This window comes from Sinocyclocheilus anshuiensis, unplaced genomic scaffold (genome assembly GCF_001515605.1).
Source record: "Sinocyclocheilus anshuiensis isolate Anshui unplaced genomic scaffold, SAMN03320099.WGS_v1.1 scaffold726, whole genome shotgun sequence".
Classification (NCBI taxonomy): Eukaryota; Metazoa; Chordata; class Actinopteri; order Cypriniformes; family Cyprinidae; genus Sinocyclocheilus; species Sinocyclocheilus anshuiensis.
This window is the reverse complement of record NW_015542365.1, coordinates 823394-842916: the sequence shown is the minus strand read 5'-3', so window position 1 is coordinate 842916 and position 19523 is coordinate 823394. Positions and strand designations below refer to the sequence as shown.

The 19523-nt window shown below is 38.0% G+C and overlaps 1 protein-coding gene across 1 annotated transcript in view; it reads right to left on the bottom strand.

Annotated features, from left to right (window-relative positions):
* Positions 1 to 8035: 8035 nt before the first annotated feature.
* snx29 (sorting nexin 29) overlaps positions 8036 to 19523 on the bottom strand; it is a 144067-nt gene continuing 132579 nt past the window's right edge. Inside the window, exons 20-22 of the mRNA XM_016490979.1 lie at positions 17122 to 17182; positions 15703 to 15778; positions 8036 to 9274 (exon numbers count right to left, since the gene is read on the bottom strand). Of these exons, the coding sequence (XP_016346465.1) occupies positions 9145 to 9274; positions 15703 to 15778; positions 17122 to 17182 (267 nt within the window). The 3' untranslated portion in view covers positions 8036 to 9144. The remainder of the gene's footprint in view (positions 9275 to 15702; positions 15779 to 17121; positions 17183 to 19523) is intronic.

Sequence of the window (19523 nt, the reverse complement as noted above, 5' to 3'; positions counted from 1 at the left end):
AATGTAAAGGATTTGCTGCAACGCAATTTTGTCTGATATGTGAATTATTTATTAGCCTATTTTTTTTACCCATGCAGCAAATGCTTTAAAGACCGCTTTAAAATTACTTTATTGCATTCCAGACGCTTTTATATAGTACCGTACTTTTCACTCTAAATTTTACGGGTAGCTTGAATGTAAACATAACGAGGATTGAGGAGACTGGTTTTCCTTTGCTGTAAACAAAACTTGGTACTCACAAGACTAGCATTTTCTCACCAGAGCTTACGCTACACCTACGTCCTACATCAGGGATCTTCAAACTCGGTCCTGGAGGGCCGGTGTCCTGCAGAGTTTAGCTCCAACTTGCCTTAACACACCTGCTGGGAAGTTTCTAATATGCCTAGTAAGACCTTGATTAGCTGGTTCAGGTGTATCTAATTGGGGTTGGAGCCAGGGGCGGATTTAGTGAATTGGGGGCTCCAGGCAAAATATAGGAATGGGGCCCTATACATTTTTTGTAAAATAGCCAACAAATTAATTGTTGTAGGCTAACACGATCTCATGAAAGTGCGTAGCCTATAGCACGATTTTCTGCTTCAATTTGGCGTAATATTTTTATGCAGAAATTGACTTTGGCATGCAAAAGACTGATAAATTCATAATTAATGGCATGGCTGGTTCAGTCGACAGAAATATGGGACACGCAGGCCTATGATAACTGCTGAAATGTTCGCGGGTCAGTCTGAGCGCTCATGGTACTCACAGCAGCTAAACTCTGCAGGACACAGGCCCTCCAGGACCGAGTTTGGGCACCCCTGGTGTAAATACATCTAAATGCCACTTCGGATGCAGATTCCAGAAATATTTTCTTATGTTGGAATGAAAGACACTAAAGTGAAGTAAACGTGAAGAAGCATGGAGTGCTTCTTATTCTTACCCAAAGATGGAAGAAAGAGTTAAGACTGAACACAATCTTGCTACAATTAACATGTTATATATATATATATATATATTTGCTCCTTTTCCATTTTGCATTTACTTGTACTTTTACTTTCAATACTTAAGTACGTTTAATATTTAAAAAATACTTTTCATACTTAAGTACAATTAATATCACATACTTTAAGACTTTTACTCAAGTAATATTCTAAATGGTGACTTCAACTTCTACCAAAGTCATTTTCTGATAAGATATTTTTACTTTTACTTGAGTATGGCTTTCAGGTACTTTATACACCACTGGCCATAAATCATCTCCATATCAGAGCTCTTAGAGCTCACCTAGCAAGTCACTTCCTGTCTAGATATATGGAAGGTGCTGAAGAATCCACTTCCTGCAATTGCCAAATTAGACCCAGTTCATTTGCTTTCCTTCTCCAAGTACCTGCTGTTTGTTGTTGAGTGTTTTTGTGTGTGTGCGTCTCGATAAGACTTGTACACTCTAGATTAGCATAATCACAATAATTAAATCATAATTACATTTGTAATAAACACAAAGCCTCCATGCAAAACAGCATAGAAATAGCATGTTTCTAATGGGGCCAATCTTCTTGTGCTGCTACCTCCAGTTTCCGTTCTGAATCTTGATAGGCTTGTTGGATAGGGACTCGACTGGGATGCTGGGTGACTGATGTTGTTTGTGTTCCTCAGATAAAATGACATATACTGTGCCATGTTTTCTTATACGCAAGGCCCTTCTCTCTTACCTCGCTCCCAGATGGGCCAGATATGACGTCTTCTCCCAGCTTTCCCATCAAAGCAAACAGAGCCAACAGCAACAGATGATCGCCAAGCAAAGCTGAATTACCATCTAAATCTGGCTTGTCTTCCAGCCCCAACTGTTTATGGAAGCGACACATGTTTTATTTAAAACCTGTCGGCTGCTTCTGCTCATTAAGCATTTAATTTGGAATTGGGTGTGAATTTTGGGGGTGGTTAGTGAATGACAGCATGTTTCCTCCTGTTTTATCGACTGTTACACTTATGTGTTCACAGTAGGTGGATCCACTGTTTTTTTTAATTGTTTTTTTTTTGGTTTATATTTGTCTTTTGACAAAAATGTCCTTTAAATTTGGTCAATATTTTCATTTAGTCAGTTTTACTCTAAAATGGCATCTAATTTTACATATGTCATTCAAAAATTTTAGTTGACAGAATGTGCTAAATTAATCATAAATGAAACCATCTTATATTAACTGTACTTATTGTGAAAACTTAATCTCCTGAAATAATGTTACAAAAAACTATTGTCAAAATATTGTGATTTCTTTACATGTCAGTAATTTAGTTATTTAGTTTAGCACATATTTTGATGAGCAAGTTTACATGCACATGTATTTTGTCAGTTGACATTATTGGTGTCATGAACTGCACTGAGACACGAAGGTAGAGGATCCAAATGCAGTAGTTTATTGAAGGGATAATCCACAAACATAATCCAAAGGCAGGCACAGGTCATACACAAACAGGCAATCTAAAACAACGACAGAGTAAGGGGCTGAGGCTAACAGAGTAATCCAGAAAACAGGCAGAATAACAAGACCAGGAACCAAGATATGGGAGAACCAGGATACAAGGATTAGAATTGTAGTAATGACACATACAATACTTAGCAAAGAATGACAGTAAGAACTGGGCTTATATAGGGTGAGCTAACCATGCTAATGAGACACAGATGCAAACAATGAGTGCTGATGAGACCGGGCAGAGGATTATGGGGAATGAAGTCCTTGATAGAGTGGCAGAAGTCTAGGATGGAGTGCCCTCTATTGGACAACCAGTGCACTCCAGCCGGTGATCGTGACATAACCCCCTCTCAAAGGAGTGGCTTCCAGACACTCCAAAACAACAGAAGTTCAAGTCCAGGAGGGAGGCGGAACAGATCAGGGGGAGGGATGGTGGGCCATACCTGGAGGGCATGGAGACTGAGGTAGACCAGGGAGCCAGGGCAGAGCAGGAGGCCAGGGCGGAGCCAGCAGAGCAGGAGACCACCAGACTGGAGCCGGCAGAGCAGGAGACCACCAGGGCAGAGCAGGCAGAGCTGGAGACCACCAGGGTGGAGCAGAAGACCACCAGGGCAGAGCAGGTGGAGCTGAAGACCCCCACAGCAGAGCAAATGGGACCAAAGATCACCACGGTGGAGCAGAAGGCCACCACAGCAGAGCAGACAGGACTGAAGATCCCCATGATGGAGCAGAAGACCACTTCAGCGGAGCTGATGCTGCAAGGGACCACCAAGATGGCTCAGGAGATGTCCACCAAAGTGGAGCTGACGAGGCAGATGACTACCAAGGTGGATCAGGCGGGACTGCAATAGAGAGCACAGAGAGGTTAACAACGGCCTCTGCGGCCGTAACAGGACAGGCAGACAGTTCAGAGACGGCTTCATTGACCGTGACAGGACAGGCGAAGAGCTCAGAGACGGCCTCCTTGGCCATGACAGGGTAGACTGTGATTTCAAAGGCGGCCTCCTTGGCCGTGACTGGACAGGCAGAGAGTCCAGGGACTGCCTTCTTGGCCGTGACAGGACAGGCAGGGAGCTCAAGGGTGAACTTTGTGGTTGAGACAGGACATGCAGGGAACTCACAGGCTGGCACCAACACAGGACTGAGCTCTAAGGCCTGAGTGTGGACTCTGGAGCGGATTCATGGACTAGAGCGGGCTCTGGATCGGAGCTTGGTGTACGGTGTATGGTGTATAGTGAATGGTAAATGGTGTATGGTGTCCAGGAACCAGGAACCAAGATACGGAAGAACCAAGATACAAGGATTAGAATTGCAGTAATGACAAATACAAGACTTAGCAAAGAATGAGAGTAAGAACCAGGCTTATATAGGGTGAGCTAACCATGCTAATGAGACACAGGTGCAAACAATAAGTGCTGATGAGACCGGGCAGAGGATTATGGGGAATGAAGTCCTTGATAGAGTGGCAGAAGTCTGGGATGAAGTGCCCTCTAGTGGACAACCAGTGCACTCCAGTCGGTGATCGTGACAATTGGTTATAATTGGATTATATGAAACATTATTACTGTACTGTTAATATCTTGTGGCATCATTCTGTCTTGTCATTTTCAATAACAGTACAATTTAAGTAGCCTAAATTGTTTATAATCACGATTGCATCATTTCATTGTCTCATTAAAAGAAAATCTTTGATAACGATTAATTGTCAGTAATTTGATTGACGAGATTAACACTCTGTAGATCTTAAATGACATTCAGGTTGAAAGTAAAAGTACACTCATGAATGTTCACACTGCATAGTCAAAAATAAATGTAACAACTAAGAAAACTAAGAAAACCACAGAGGTCTTTGAATGAAGCAAAATAAAAATAAAAAATAAAAAAATTTTAAACATCCAGTTCTTAAAAGATATTTCCATAGTTTAAAATACTTCCTTTATACATTCACAGCCAGAGTTTTGAGATGCAAATCAACTACATAAAAAGAAAGAGAAGAATACATGGCTGTTGTATTTGAATTCCCACTAAAATACTCAGGACTGTTTATACAACAGCCTCGACTTAAGTAAGGTCACTGCGCTCTGCAGAGAAATTCATGGAAATTATATTCAGCAGAACAATAAATGTTAGGAATGTATCACATGAATAAAACAGCTTATTTAAACATAACATAACTACACAGAGTGCTAAAGGTAAGTACATTAATGTTTAGCTCACGGAATGACTACATCTTTGTAATGTAGATTTGACGGGCTTCACCTCCTATACAGTGAAATAAATTGCCTGTGTTTTTCTGTTTTAAATGCTGCTAAGCTATGACCAGAAGCACAAGTAACATTATCTATATGGTCATCCAAGCGGAAGTGCACAGATTGTCTGGCCTGTATTCACTCAGCTGTGAATTTACTCTCCGTGCTAGACTGCGACGAGCAGTGATCTACTTCTGACTGCCAGCAAGGGACACTGGTGTTAGTTGACACAAGGACTGTATCTCAGTAATTATAAGGTTTTGAGTCAAATTCTTGTGTTCTCTAAAATAGTTGTATATGTTGTTTTCAAGACTGTCTTAAATTAAAAAAAAAATGTCTTAAAAGCCTGATTTTCCATATAGTGTGACAACATACCCCACTATTAGTCAAGGTATGTTAAATGAACTGCATTTTGTTTTTCTCCTGAGCAAAAACGGTAGATTTGTTTATTAACTTTTTGTAGCCAAATCATTTACTGGAGTACACAGTGTGATGACTAGCCCAGTTGTCCCTTATATTACATTCAGTTGTATTATATGTATATTCAACTTTAATATTCCTCAAAAATTCAGGTTCTGACTGGATTACTTGTGGATTATTGTGATGCTTTCATCAGCTGTTTGAACTCTCATTTTGATGGCACCCGCATTCACTGCATGCTTAATTTTTTAATCTGTTCTGATGAACAAACAAACCTACATCTTGGATGGGCTAAAGGGTGAGTACACTTTTAGTAAATTTTAATTTATGGGTGAACTATCCTTTTAACTCAAAGTATTAAACTTATATTCTTTTTTGTTTGTTTGTTTGTTTTTGGGAACTTTATACATTTAAAAGAATTTAAGATAGGGATGCACCTATACCGATACTGGTATCGGGCCCGATACTGAGCTCCTGTACTCGTACTCGTTAAAATGCCCAGATACCAAACACCGATACCACACAGCATGTGATAAGTGCCATATTCAGACAAAGAAACACCGACAACAGACAGCAGAATGGAGTTATTAGAGATTAAAGATGTCTACGAAGTATATGTATGCAATGAATATAAAACATTCAGTATTAATGCCTGTATAGCTGATTTGCGCCAGCTGGTAAGCAAATCACGCTGAGTGGATTGAGCGCGTGGCTGCGCAGATGCGCGAGCTTGTCGAGTGAATATCCCTTTCTCACAGACATCACTGGAAAGTTTGTAGTTCGGTCAGATATGTCAAAAAGAAGTAAGTAAAACAATGCACAAGTTACTTAATGGTAGGGAGGGAGGGAGAGAGAGAGAGAGCGCACACTTTTGTGTGATCTTTATTGATGATCGGTCACTTAGCACGCATCATTTGGATTAAAACTAAATCGAAATATAAGACAATTTATTGGGGCATTCACTATAAACGTCATTTATTTTCACCCTTAAGCATACACGACTTTCTGGCGAAAGTGAAACTAACAGCCTGTGTGAAATGCGCTAGGCTGTACTGTACTTGTCCCTCTCATTCTGCTCCAGTACAAATACGTGCACGCGTTGTGCGTGTTTTGCTTGCTTGAGTGTTTCTGCATTATATGAGTGGCTTTGGAATATAAATAGCAGCACGTTTCAGATGAAAAAACGCGACTTCTATTTATGAAAATATCACAGTTAGGAGATTTATAGCAAGTGGTTCCATGCATTTTTACAGCAAATCGCGTGATTACAGTACTACACCGCTGCAATGGAGCAGCTCTAATGCTATTAAATTAAAGATGATGTAGGCTACCATAGAGAGAGAGAAAAAATGAACAGTGAAAGTAACAAAAACTTGTAAAATACATTTTAATGGGCATAATTAAGTGTGAAAATAACCGAAGGATATACAGTGAAACCAAAAATTATTCAGAGATCAGATATAATTTTTGATATTTTTTTACTAGTGGGTGTAGGACACTATAGTTCATTTATGTCAAGTGAGGATAGCAAAATAAACTAAACTGTGATATATTATACCAAAAAATTCTTCATACAGTGGACGAACCAGTAAATTTGATACAAATTTGGAACCAAAAATTATTCAGACCGAGTCTGGGAAAAAATTGAAGTTCAGGTTTGCATGAACCTGGTTGACAGCATGCCCAGGAGACTATATGCTGTCATTAAGGCTAAGGGTCACCCGACAAAGTATTGATAGTTGTGTAAATATTGACAGCTGTATGAATAATTTTTGGTTTATTGTAATCCATTACATACCTTTCTATCAAAGTTATCTAGCATTATCAAGCTGAATTTGTTCTGACACAGTTTAACTATGAGTTCTTGTCATATTTTATTACCATTTTCTAAACTATAGCGAATAAACTGTGATAATGTGAGAAATGTTGAAGGTGTCTGAATAAATTTTGGTTTGACTGTATCTATTTGATAAATGAAGTTAACCAACTAACATTATACATACTATTTTGGTTTCTGTACCCAATATTTAAAAAATTTACAAATGCAATGAAAATATTGGTATCGGTACTCGGTATCGGCAAGTACCAAAAATAAAAGTATCGGTATTGGGCGAGTACTGGAAAAAGTGGTATCGGTGCATCCCTAATTTAAGATAAAAGTGTTACTTGCATTGATAAAATGTTCAAAATATGAATACACTGTTCTGTTTGCATACTGAATTGTGATGACACAATTTCTTGCATAATGACAGCAAACCTCTTGATGCAGCGTTTCATTTACACAGAATCAAAGCCTAACAGCGCACTTAAAATTTTAGATGGATAGTTCGCCACAAAAAAACACCCTTAAGTTCTTCCGAAGGTATTTTGAAGAATTCTGGGAAATAAACAGTTGACGGTAGCCAGTGACTTACATATTATAGAAAAAGATGATAATAAAAATATGGAAGTCAATGCCTACCAGCAATTGTTTGGTTACCCACATTTGTCAAAATATCTTCTTTTGTGTTCAACAGAAGAAAGAAACTCGTACAGGTTTGGAACAACTTGAAGGTGAGCAAATGATGACAGAATTTTCATTTTTGGGTGAACTCTTCCTAACACTATTCTTTTGCTGCCTTGCAAGCACCAATTTTTGGAATTAAACCCACATGTGACAGACACTTTGTATCACTTAAGGTGACAGAAAGGACCAACAATTAGAGACAACCCATTTATTTTGTTTCAAGTTACCATGGCAACACCGCTCACGAGCTCACAATTAGCCATTGTTGACCACTTTTTAATTTAGATTTTTTTAAAGTACATTGAGTCTTTAAAACGCTTATTTTCTTTACTCGAAATGGGGCAAAAGCAGTCTTGCATCATTGTGCTAATCTCAAGTTACCTTACAAATCTGACACAAAACCAGATTGTGTGTTGGAACTTGTATTTATTTATGTATTCATTAAGCTCATGTATTCTTAAGGCTGCAAAACAGCTGCGTCCTGTCACGTTTAGGACAAAAGATACACTGTTTAAGAAAAACCATCATATACAGTTGCTTACTAGTACAAAAGGTTGCAAACAGACAAATATGCAAAGCACACAACAGATCTGCTACTGTATGTGTTACAGCTGAACAGAATCTGATGGCAATTCTACATCACATTCAGTTTGATAGCGGACTATTTATTCATTTAAACACATCATGGTTCCTCTCTTTGACATTACAACATGTTAAAACTATAAATACTATTTATTAGTAATGAATCCCAATCATTATTGTGCTTGTATTTCAAATAGGGCAAAATGATCTCTCAGTGGAGGTTCCCCTGCAACGAAATTCTCTTCCGTTCAGTCCACACAATGCCCCATCCGCGCCGGTTTCTGTGTAACAGTACTCTTGGGGTCATACAGGATAATGGCAGCCCGGGAAATTTCCAATGAAAGGTTTTCAGGAACAGACGACAAGGGCTCTGGAGTGCGAGAGCCCAGACCTGACTAACGCATCCCATTCTGACCATCACTGGACGTTCATCTAAAATCTGAAATATGTTTTTTGGGTTTATTGTGAACAGGAAGGTGAAAAGTGATTGTTTTGTATATCTATTATAAGTGCAGTCATAATAAAATTACATCTAACTTTGTGCCTCATACATAGCAGAGCATGGTAACAAAATGTATACAAACAGAAAGATAAAATTGAGTCCCATGTGTCAAGCAATATGATGATGTGCAAATTATTTCCAGACAATCACACAATTCTCATCACAGTCTCATAAAAGTTTCATGTCACTGCTGTTAGTCAAAATGACATCCCGACTTTTCCCCGAAACAACATCTGTTATAAATCACTAGGCACAATAGTAACTGAAACTTCTGCCACTAAACCGATTCACGCCGCATTTTCTTGCTGATTTTGTTCGTCGTTTCTAGACCCAGCTAGTCTCCAACAGTGGCGCTATGTACAGTACATCCATAATAGAAGAGAAGGTCCTTGGCTCGGTACATCCATACTGATGAGTTCTGAGGATTGCGGTCAGAGGTTAAAGGTCACCGCTCTGGGGTTCCGGGTTCCGGGTTTCACGACCTGAGTTGCGGCCTAGTCTGGGGAAGCGGCTGGAGGCTTTGGATCGGGCAGTTTTGGCACCACTCTCATTAGCTGTCGGGTTGTCCCTGTTAGAGAACAAACGCAAACATCGGTAAACCCCCTGGGCGCTTTGCTCTTTCTTCTCCTGCCTGACTCCAGGTGTTCATTTGTGTTGTGATACCTTTGGAAAACAGATAGTTGCCACCAGGCACCTAAATGCTTAAACGGAGCAGGAAACCACAGTTCGGAGATGTTCTCTGTGCATTTACAATAACTAAATGCTACTGTGTGTCAGAGTCCCCACTGCAGGTAAATAATCAATGAAACAAGCTCTTTGCAATAACATTCTTTCCTTACATCCTCACAGAACGCACACTGACATCACCCGTAACTCAAGGCTAACAAACTGAAACTGAAAGATGCCTGCGAGTTGAGCACCGAGCGGAAAGCCCCCGAGGCTGAATGTGTGTCAGAGACAGTGTGTGAGTCCTGAGGGAGGGCTGTATAGACATCAGCTGCAGTTGAGGGTTAGACACTATACATACACAGCTGCGGCTCACCGTACAGAGACAACTCCAGCCTGGATACCATGATGAGTATATGCCACTCATGAGCTGGAGGAGTCTAGGAGCCAGTGGCGGTCCTGGCTCACATGGTGCCTGCTCCCAAACTACATATAAATATAAATAAACAATGTAAATAATGAAATAATGTACTGCACATACTGTGCTGTAGACCTCTGTGTGCTAGCTATAAAATAAGATAATGATTAACTTAAAAACATTTAAAGATAAAATAATATAATTAAATACAAATTTAAATAAAAGAGTAAAAATGTAATTAAATGAAAAAGTTCCATGTTTTTTTATAAACCAATTAAAATGACAAATAACTATTAGTAACAGGGCCACATTTTAATTTGAAACTTGACTAAATTAACATTCAATAGAGTGCTTCAGGGATGACGTATTTTTGTCTGCCAAAACCAGGTAACAAGTTAGCATTTCAGCACTTCCTGTTCCATCGTCCTGAAAGTCAATGGGGTTTTTTTTATGTATTTTCAGTTAAATGCCTGAAATAAGGCCTGTGGTGAACACAAGTTCAAGATATTTTCATGTTTTATTTTAAAACAAAAACAGAAAAAAAGCTTTTAATTGTCTTGAAAAACGTTCTTTTAATGTGGCTAAATGAGACTACAGAGGTTGTTGGACATCAAACATCATCATGCCAAACAGGTAAACTCATTCATTTATAGCCTACATTTAGATTTTTACTTCTGCCGACTGTATTTATGTTTCAAAATTCATAAAAGTTGTGTTCATTTGTGAAGATCATAATGTATAAAACGAGTAAGAATTGTAAACTTTTGTTTGATCACAGAGTTTATTTTCTGCAATCCAAAAGGCAATGGGAAAAATCAGTCTTCTTGTCGAGGTAACCAGGGTGATGCTACTCTAACTTCTGGGTTGGCCTAAAAATGACATCATCACTGTAGCACTATATAGATGAGGATGTTTTTTTTTTCTATTTTATTCTACAGCATCTTATTTTCATTTACCTTATTTTTATGGTGCCGATGGTGAGCAGAAAAACTAAAAGAGGGTGGAAAAGCAGGAAGGTGCACAAGGAGAAAATACACATTGGGTCACAATTAAAGGTGTCAGGTGGGAAGGAGGGCAGTTGTAATGCCATGAGACTGCTATAGATGAGTGACAGAGAAGTGGTGTGTGTCTGAGAGCTGTGTGCCTGTATCAGCATTGTCCAGAATTCAGCGCTGCATAAAGAATCATGGTTTTTGTGTGATTGTGGCTAAAGGAAAAAGCCAAGGCATCACAAACTTTGGACATATGGGATGGAAAGGGTGCGACTACATTCAAGCTAATTCACACGGTGATGGTGCATGCTTTATATGCATGTGTAAAGTGAGTGCCAGACATTTTAGGAGTATAGAACCACAGAGAAGAGCAAATAAATGGTTTTGTCAAACTGAATGCACCTACATTTGCACAAAAACGTGTGTGGACTTACAATGGACTTCTGCTAAAATTACTTATCAAATTTGATCTGATCTTCAACCAAGTCACAATAACAGACACCACAGTCTGCTTAAACATGTTTTCAAGTAAAAATGGAACAGGTTAATCAGGGCTTGACATTAACATTTGTCTGCTTGTCTGGGACAAGTGGATTTTGTGTGGCAAGTGAAAGAGAATTTTCCTTGCCCGACCGGACAAGTAACATGATTAAAACGTCAACGGCACACAGCAGCCACGATAGTGCTGTATAACAGATGTAGGCCTATTGGTTTTATTTCATTTTTCCTTTTTTAAATTTGAAATATTCCCAAACTTGTTAACTATATCATGAATATCTTGATGTGTAAGTAAATTAATTTTGTATCTATAACGAGCCCTGGGTTATTGACTAACTTAATTGGAGTCAACCGGAGTCAGAGCTATCAGAGCTTAATAAAAAAATATATATATCAAATTGATTAATTATAATATGTTTAATATTAATATTCACTTTTTAATAAAATGAAATCCAATGTTATAAATCCATAGAAAACGCACATCTTTTTTTTCTTGAAAATGTAGGTGCATCAGATGAGAAAACCAGTTACTTGCTCTGTGCTGTGGTTCTATATTACTAATGTCTGGCACTCACTTTGCATAAAACACAACATAACTGTGTGAATTTGATTGGATACAGTCACACTCTTTCTATCCCACAAGGCATCAAATTTTATGACCAATTTATGCAAGAATCTATGGTTCACATACCTTTTCCTGCAACTGGATAATCTTAAAGTGGGGAGAAAAACATGAATTTCCTTCTCTGCTCTCAAAAAGGACCAAAAACAAGAGTTTCAAAGTACCTTTGTGAGGGTATGATGGAACAGCCACTTATGAAGCCGTTGGTCTGAGAGCATGCTGATCTAGCTGTACTGATTACATGTAACTAATAACATTCAAGAGGTTTCAAAGGAAATGAAATTTGAACAGTAAGCCAGAAGTGTGGTTATGCAACACACAACATACCATGATCGGCTTCTCCTCTGCTGTATTGCTGCTGTCAGATCGGCATAGAGATGAGAGAGAAAAGAGGAGAGCTGGGCAAGGGGAAAGAGCGAGGGAGACAGCTAAAAAAAAAAAAAGGAAGAATGAAGTGTTGAGCTGCTTTCAATCAGGCTGGAGCAGCAGGGAAGAAGCTGGAAGCAGGTAAGTGGGGTGCTGCGATGCCCCCCACCAGTAAATCGATCCATCTCTCCATCCATCCATTCTCAGCTCCTCACAAAGCATACTATTGAATGGGTCCATGCAGCAGGAGGCTGATCTGCAGTCTAAACAGTAGCCGCTGAAAGAGTGTCCACGTGTTACATAACCTCTAAGAACAGAGATTCAGCTCTTCATTTAGCCCTGGAACAAGCCCTCCTTATCTGTCTATCCCCTGCACCTCTGCTGGAGAGGCTTCTTGTTATGGATTTAGGTGGGTAATATCTATGAGGCAAATTTTGAAATGACTCAACCACATTGAAACTGAATCGAGCCTTACTGGACGTGGCCCCTCTCAATTGGGAAAACACTGGGATAGTCAATACTTCTCTGTGTGAGACTAGAAGCAATGTCCAATCAACCTCTTCCCTTAGATTTTTGGGCCAAGTAGATTTTAAACAATACAAAATAAATAAATAATCTATCTAAAAATATTATATGTATACTGTATACTGTATATGCATATATCTATATCTGTATCTATCTATCTATCTATCTATCTATCTGTCTGTCTGTCTGTCTGTCTGTCTATCTATATACACATGACACACAAAATGATATGTACACTAATTTGAAAGAAACTAAACTTTTAACTAAACTTGTATTCAGCAAGGATGCAATAAATTAATCAAAAGTGACAGTAAAGGCATTTCTAAGATTTTACATTACATTTCTAAGATTTTACATTACATTCAAAATAATTTTATTTCAAATGCATGCTGTTCTTTTCTACTTTCTCGTCAATAAATCCAGAAAAAAATGTTTATCACTTTATCAACAAAAGCATCTATCTACATACACACACTCACACAATAACCTGATTGTACCTGTATCCTAAACTTCAAGTTGCTAAAAAGTGCTTTTGTCTTTGGTCATGTCTAATATTTCCTAGAGCACCAAGTGAGTCAAGACTGCCACTAGAGCCCCATCAAAACCAAAACGATGACCCAAGGTGAGACCACCTTCGCTGGAAACTCTTTGAAGCAGCCCTGCACTGTAAAGATGTATAGACTTCAAGTGTCTTCCATTTCAAAGCTGAAGTCTCTCAAAGTCTAAAAACATTTTTTTTGTTTCACAGAAACCTTCTCACAAGAATGTCTTTTAAAAGACCTTCGTCATTCGCACTCAAAACTGACAGTGACAGTCAGGAGATGCCAGGAACGGGCACACAAGAGCAGTTTTAACATGAAAGGATTCCCTAGTTGGCAAAGCGAGCTCACTATAACCTCTGTGTGACAGCTTTCCACACTGTCTGTTTGCCAGGAGGCGGCTTTTTTGGCATCGAACGGATATGTAATCACTAATGTGTTTAAAATGACTGTGAGCAGCTACTCCAGGTCTGAGTGCCGCTTCCAGACCACAAGAACAGAACTGTTAATCACATAAATCACACTGTTTATTATTGAGAATAAACACATTTCCTAGACAGCATGTTCAGAAACGTAACTGGTGAACGGTGAACTGTATCTACACAAAGGAAATCCAATCCACATAGAGTTAGTTCTCCCCAACTAAAAAGTAGATGGACTCATCTGTCCTTAGCACTCAAATTATCTCCAGTCATGCCAAGCAAAGAGCCATTATCTTCTCACAATGTGCCAAAGGGTCTCTTTTAATTCAATCAGATTTGATGTGAGGGTACTTTATTTATTTTTGATTAATTTCCTGTATGTAATCGTGTCACGCTGCCAGACCCAGTGCTAACAATAAACCAATGAGATGCAGCATGTGAAAGGAAATCTGACCTGATAAATCAACAAGCCAATCAGAACAGACAATTGGCCGGTAAAATGCAGGATGTGAGTGGTCCTGTAAGGAAATCAAATTTCCTGTAAAAGAACAGCTGTGAGATGATTGTTGACGCAATTTGTTCGGTGTAAAATGGGCAGTGTGGGATTTCAGTGAAGAAACGCATGTCATATTCACAAACCATCGTAATCTAGCTTAACCAGGTGCTGAAACAGAGCCATGGGTATTTAAAATAAAGTCACTGTCATTCTTTTCAGCACAAACACACCTGTCTATGCAAATAAGGCTTTAGGAAGTTTGTAATAGTGAGCGCTATATGCTTGCCATAATTAACGGTGTGCTATTGCCACCCACTGAAAGCAGGCAGTAAATAGGGTTTATTAAAAAGTCATGTTTGTGTACATTTTCTACTCATCATGGCAGTAGTAATTCATCAAATGATGATCAAATAATGGAGAACAGCATTATAATGGGGCATATATCCAGACAGCATGCAGTCGAGTACACTTTCTGCATTTTAAAAAGCCAATTGTAATGGTCTAATGATACCGGTATAGTCCTAGAAAAACGGTGGTTCTCAACAAGAGGGCCACAGAATGATTATTTATAACAGGACAATAAACATCAAAATAAGCTAAAACAAGTCAAATTCATGATATTTCGTCTTTTATTTCTTCCTCTCAACAACTGTTTTTTTTTCTTTGAAGAATCAGGGTTCTTGTGTATTTATGAGGTAGCCTAATTTTAAGTGCAATTTCTAGACTTCAAAAAGAAATCTGAATCGATAAAATAGGGCATTTTTTTTATAATGAATATACTTTTTTTTCAAGCCACACCAAGCTCCAAAATATTTCACTGGGTAGAAATTGTGAGTAAACATATATATACGTATATATATTTAAAAATCCTTATCCAGTAACTCACAAATAAGTGGAAAAAGTACTATACATTCAGTTTAAAAAGAGAAACATTCCACTCATAAAACTTCTGAAATGCTTACATTTAGTTTACAGACACAAGGAGTGTCTGGCCTTCAGATGTTGTTGTGGATATAGGGTTGAGAACCACTGCACTGAAATATACCAATTACATCTTCTGCATCTTACACAACCAAACACTGAGATGCAAAACACAAAAATTGTGAATTTTAGCATGCAAACTGCGTTCAATACAAACTTTTCACAGCTTTATTTGCATAATTCCTCCTTTAGTGAATCATGTGAAGCACAAATGGCGAGTGTGAATGTGGCACTATAAGCGGATGCAATTCATTCTTGGCGAATTCCCCTTGTGTGTCATTTCTGTATTCAGCATGCATTTGTGGCATTTGAAAGTTTGATTGCATTGACCTACTTGAGTGACAACCCAAAATGGCATGTATCATCCATCGAGGCACTTAAATACAGTGTCATATAGAGTCCATGGAGCTGAATTACACAGTTGATGTTTATTGCATGGGAATTATTGTGTCAGTGTGTGTATGTACTCACTGGCAGAAAGGCAGCAACTTCAATAAAGTTTCCTTTGTGGGCTGGGCAGTGTATATATATATATGTATATACTCTGCTAAATTTATCCATGATTATATAGTTCATCCAAACATGATAATATCCCTCGAAAAACCTGTTTCTTCAGGACTTGCTTTGAATTTACAGCATCAAATCATCAGCATCACGACTGTACCCAGCATATCAAGCTGATGGATAACCAGATCAAAGTCAGCGCTGTGGTGGGGGTGACATCAAAAGCAATTGAGATAGAACAAGGGACAGCGGGAGAAAGATTGAAATGTTATTAATGTCCCCTTGATGGCTGATTAACTGGCCTTGATACTCCAGTTCTTGCATCTGTACGCATGTGACATCAGTCATGTCTCACGTGCTGAGGGGAAGTGGACTACTCTAAATGTTCTGGCGTCACCCACTTCATCAGAGGGCAACGGCTCAATCACCCAACAATAATAAAGAACGTTAGGAAGTGTGTGAGTGTTTGCATGCCATCTAAACCACTGCCACCCTGCATTTCAGCATTAGTGTGTCATCAGGGCATGGAGTTCTAATAGTGATCTATCTCCAACAGGCACGAAAAGGCATAAAAGTTGATTATGATATGGGATATGTGGAGGAGATCACCGCTGTCAGATTAGCTTACCCATGAGGGCTGTGCCTGCCAGAGCTAATTTAATGCTCCGGCCCACGTCATGTCAGAACTCCCTTTAAAGGTGAGAACCATGACACCAAGTACAAATATTTGCTCTTTGTGCACTTTACAACAATAACATCAAGTAATATTCACTATAAAGTGTATTAGAGGGTCTTCAAAACCCCTTAGTGGGGAAGCAGGGACACCCTGTTTCATAATGTATTAAAATTGAGAGTTGTAGGGTTTAGGCCTGACCTATAAAAACATAAATATAGTACCAAATATATGTATTTGCATACTTGATGCTCACATTGCAAAAACATTAAAATAATCACATCTAATATGAAAACTACATCTAATAGGATAAACTGGCTCAAATATGATAGCGTTTCCTTGAACAGAAATTGTTTGATATGACAGGCAAAAGAAACCCAAAGCCTTTGGTTTTCTTAGGAAAAGGCTTATTTCTAACATATTCCTAGGTTGAGGATGTATTATGCTACTAATTTGGATTCTATCAGGATAACAAGATAGTAAAACACCTTTTTTACTGAGGGACCATTATGGGCAAAACACCTAGATAAACAAGCCAAGCACATGCACGAACAGCATTATGGCAAGTGCACCTAATAACTGATGTTTTAAGCTGTTTATGCATGGAGCATAAGTAGGACCTTCAGACAATCTGTTAACACAAACACCCCCTGCAATTCACAAAACCAACAAAGCACTTAGCGATCTCTTAAGAAACAAGAGTGTTTCTCTGCAAATTATTTTACGCAGGTATGACTGCAGCTGTTTCCTCCTCTCCTCTACAAACTTTGCATCCTACAAATTGAAACAAATACATAATTCAAGTGTCTTAAATGGATAGTTCAGCTATAAAATTATCATTGTTCACTTCCCCTCATGTCATTACAACCCTTGTGAAAAAGTTGAAACTCCTAACTTCAACTTCAAATCTTAAAAGTATATTAAAAAAAAACACTGTACTTGCAGACAACACATTAATTAAATAAAAGGCCACTTAAGTATACTCGGAGTGCACCTTCATGAATATGTTTCTTAACAATCTTAAGTACACATTTAAAGTGCACTTTATAGTAATGCCAAATTAAAAGTTTTAAAGTACATTTTAAATCATTGTTTTAATAATCTTCAGTCATGCTTCAAAGAAGTACTGTACACTTATTTTGATGTGGTTGCAAAGTACTTGATCATTTAAACTGTAGTGTTATTTTATATTACATTTAAAGTTAATATATTTTACATGTACTAAATTTCGATTGAATCATTAGAAAGGTGTAATTACAAATATATTTAAACATATAGCATACAAGTTTCAATAGAAATTACATTAAAGTATATTTTAGTTCATCATAAAATCAACCTGCTTTGTCAGTACATTCGACAGTACACTTTAACCATATTTCAAAGACAATATAATTAATTATGAAATTACATATAAAAATGTACTTAAGTCCTACTAAAGTGGGTCAAAAAGCACTAAGTTCAATTAATTGCATTAAATAAGAATTGCCATATTTGAATATTGCCCAAAATACCCTATTTGAATATGCAAACTTAAATGAGATTTGAGAGCTTTGGTGTAAATGAAGATTATGAGAATCAAATATGGGTCTATATATAACAAAGCTATTGTATGACTTCACGACAGGCTCCTCTCCAAATTCCTCAAAGCACAGTTCTGCTGATCGTCTGTGTCTGACAGCGACAGGCAGTGAGACTGAGAAAATCACTGCCAGACGCTGCTATTATAGCCAGTAAAGACTTGCTGGAGAGCTTCTCCATCTTCACAGGCTATTGTCTGGACCAGGAGTTGGCTTTAGCCAGCTCGTGCTACACAATGAGTTGTGTTTGTGTTCGCTTTTGTCCAATCACACGTGCAGCATGTATGGACACGTGTGCAGATCTGAATGAAGGAGACACATCGTCAAAATGACAAAGTGTGAGGGTGATTCAAGCTGGTACAGTGAAGCGCAGCACAACCCATCATACTCTCCGAGAATTAAACCGTTATGACTGAAAGAGGTGATTTATCACGCTGACCGTCCCACTGAAGGTTGCTGTAAAAGTGGTTGTAACATTGCTTTTCGAAAGGGGAAATAACCTCATTCATCCTAAAAATAAAAACTGATGGTACATATTTACTCTAGTTTATCACCTTCCGTAGCCACTGCCCGCAACTGCCTGACAAATTGGATTTACTTTACCAAACCACATCAAGCCGATCAATCATTCTAGGCATATCTGCAGTAACTAATCAGGCATGATGTGAGAAGTTATTTACAATTATGCACTTGCCTGATGGTTTTATCCAAAATGATTTACAAAGCATTCAGGATATAATCCTGTGACTCGAACTTTTGACGCAGTCGTTGCAAAAGCCATGTTACAAAACCAGGGTTGTGCAAAATTCAGAATTGAACTGAATTGGCCAGGGGAGAAGAGATCCTCCACTGAGCCTGGTTTCTCCCAAGGTTTTCTTCTCCATTTCTATCACCTGATGAAATTTGGATTACTTGTGACTGTTTCTTTTGCCTAGCTTAGTTAGCGTTTAATATTCATTTAATATTCAGTAATATTATCGATTTACTGCACCGGCACTATTGGATGAGAACTAGGGATGTAACGATTCACTCAACTCACGATTCGATTCACAATTCGATTCGATTCGATTTTATTCACTTTTTTTTTTTTTAACAAAATGAGATTTAAGACAAATTATAAATTAAATGTGTCCTTTTATTATTGCTTGGACAAAATACTGCACGTTTCTTTGTGAAATTGAAATATAACACTATAATAATATACTAATATAGCACTTGTAAATTATGACTCTTTTGTTGGTTTTGATTGCTTCTATTGTCCTCATTTGTAAGTCGCTTTGCATAAAAGTACCAAAATTGAAATATAATGTAAATGTAAATAACAAAACTAAATTGAAATTTTAAAACAAGCCCCAAATCAAATAAATAAGTAACACAAATAAAATAAATCTCTTCATATAAACAAAATAAGTCTTTGTATGTGCTCTTTCCATTTAAAATTAGAGGCAACCAAATTACATTATATTACAAATTACATTGTATAATTTCGAAATTTTAAGCAAAAACAGAATGGTTTGACTTCAGTTTTTATGCATAAA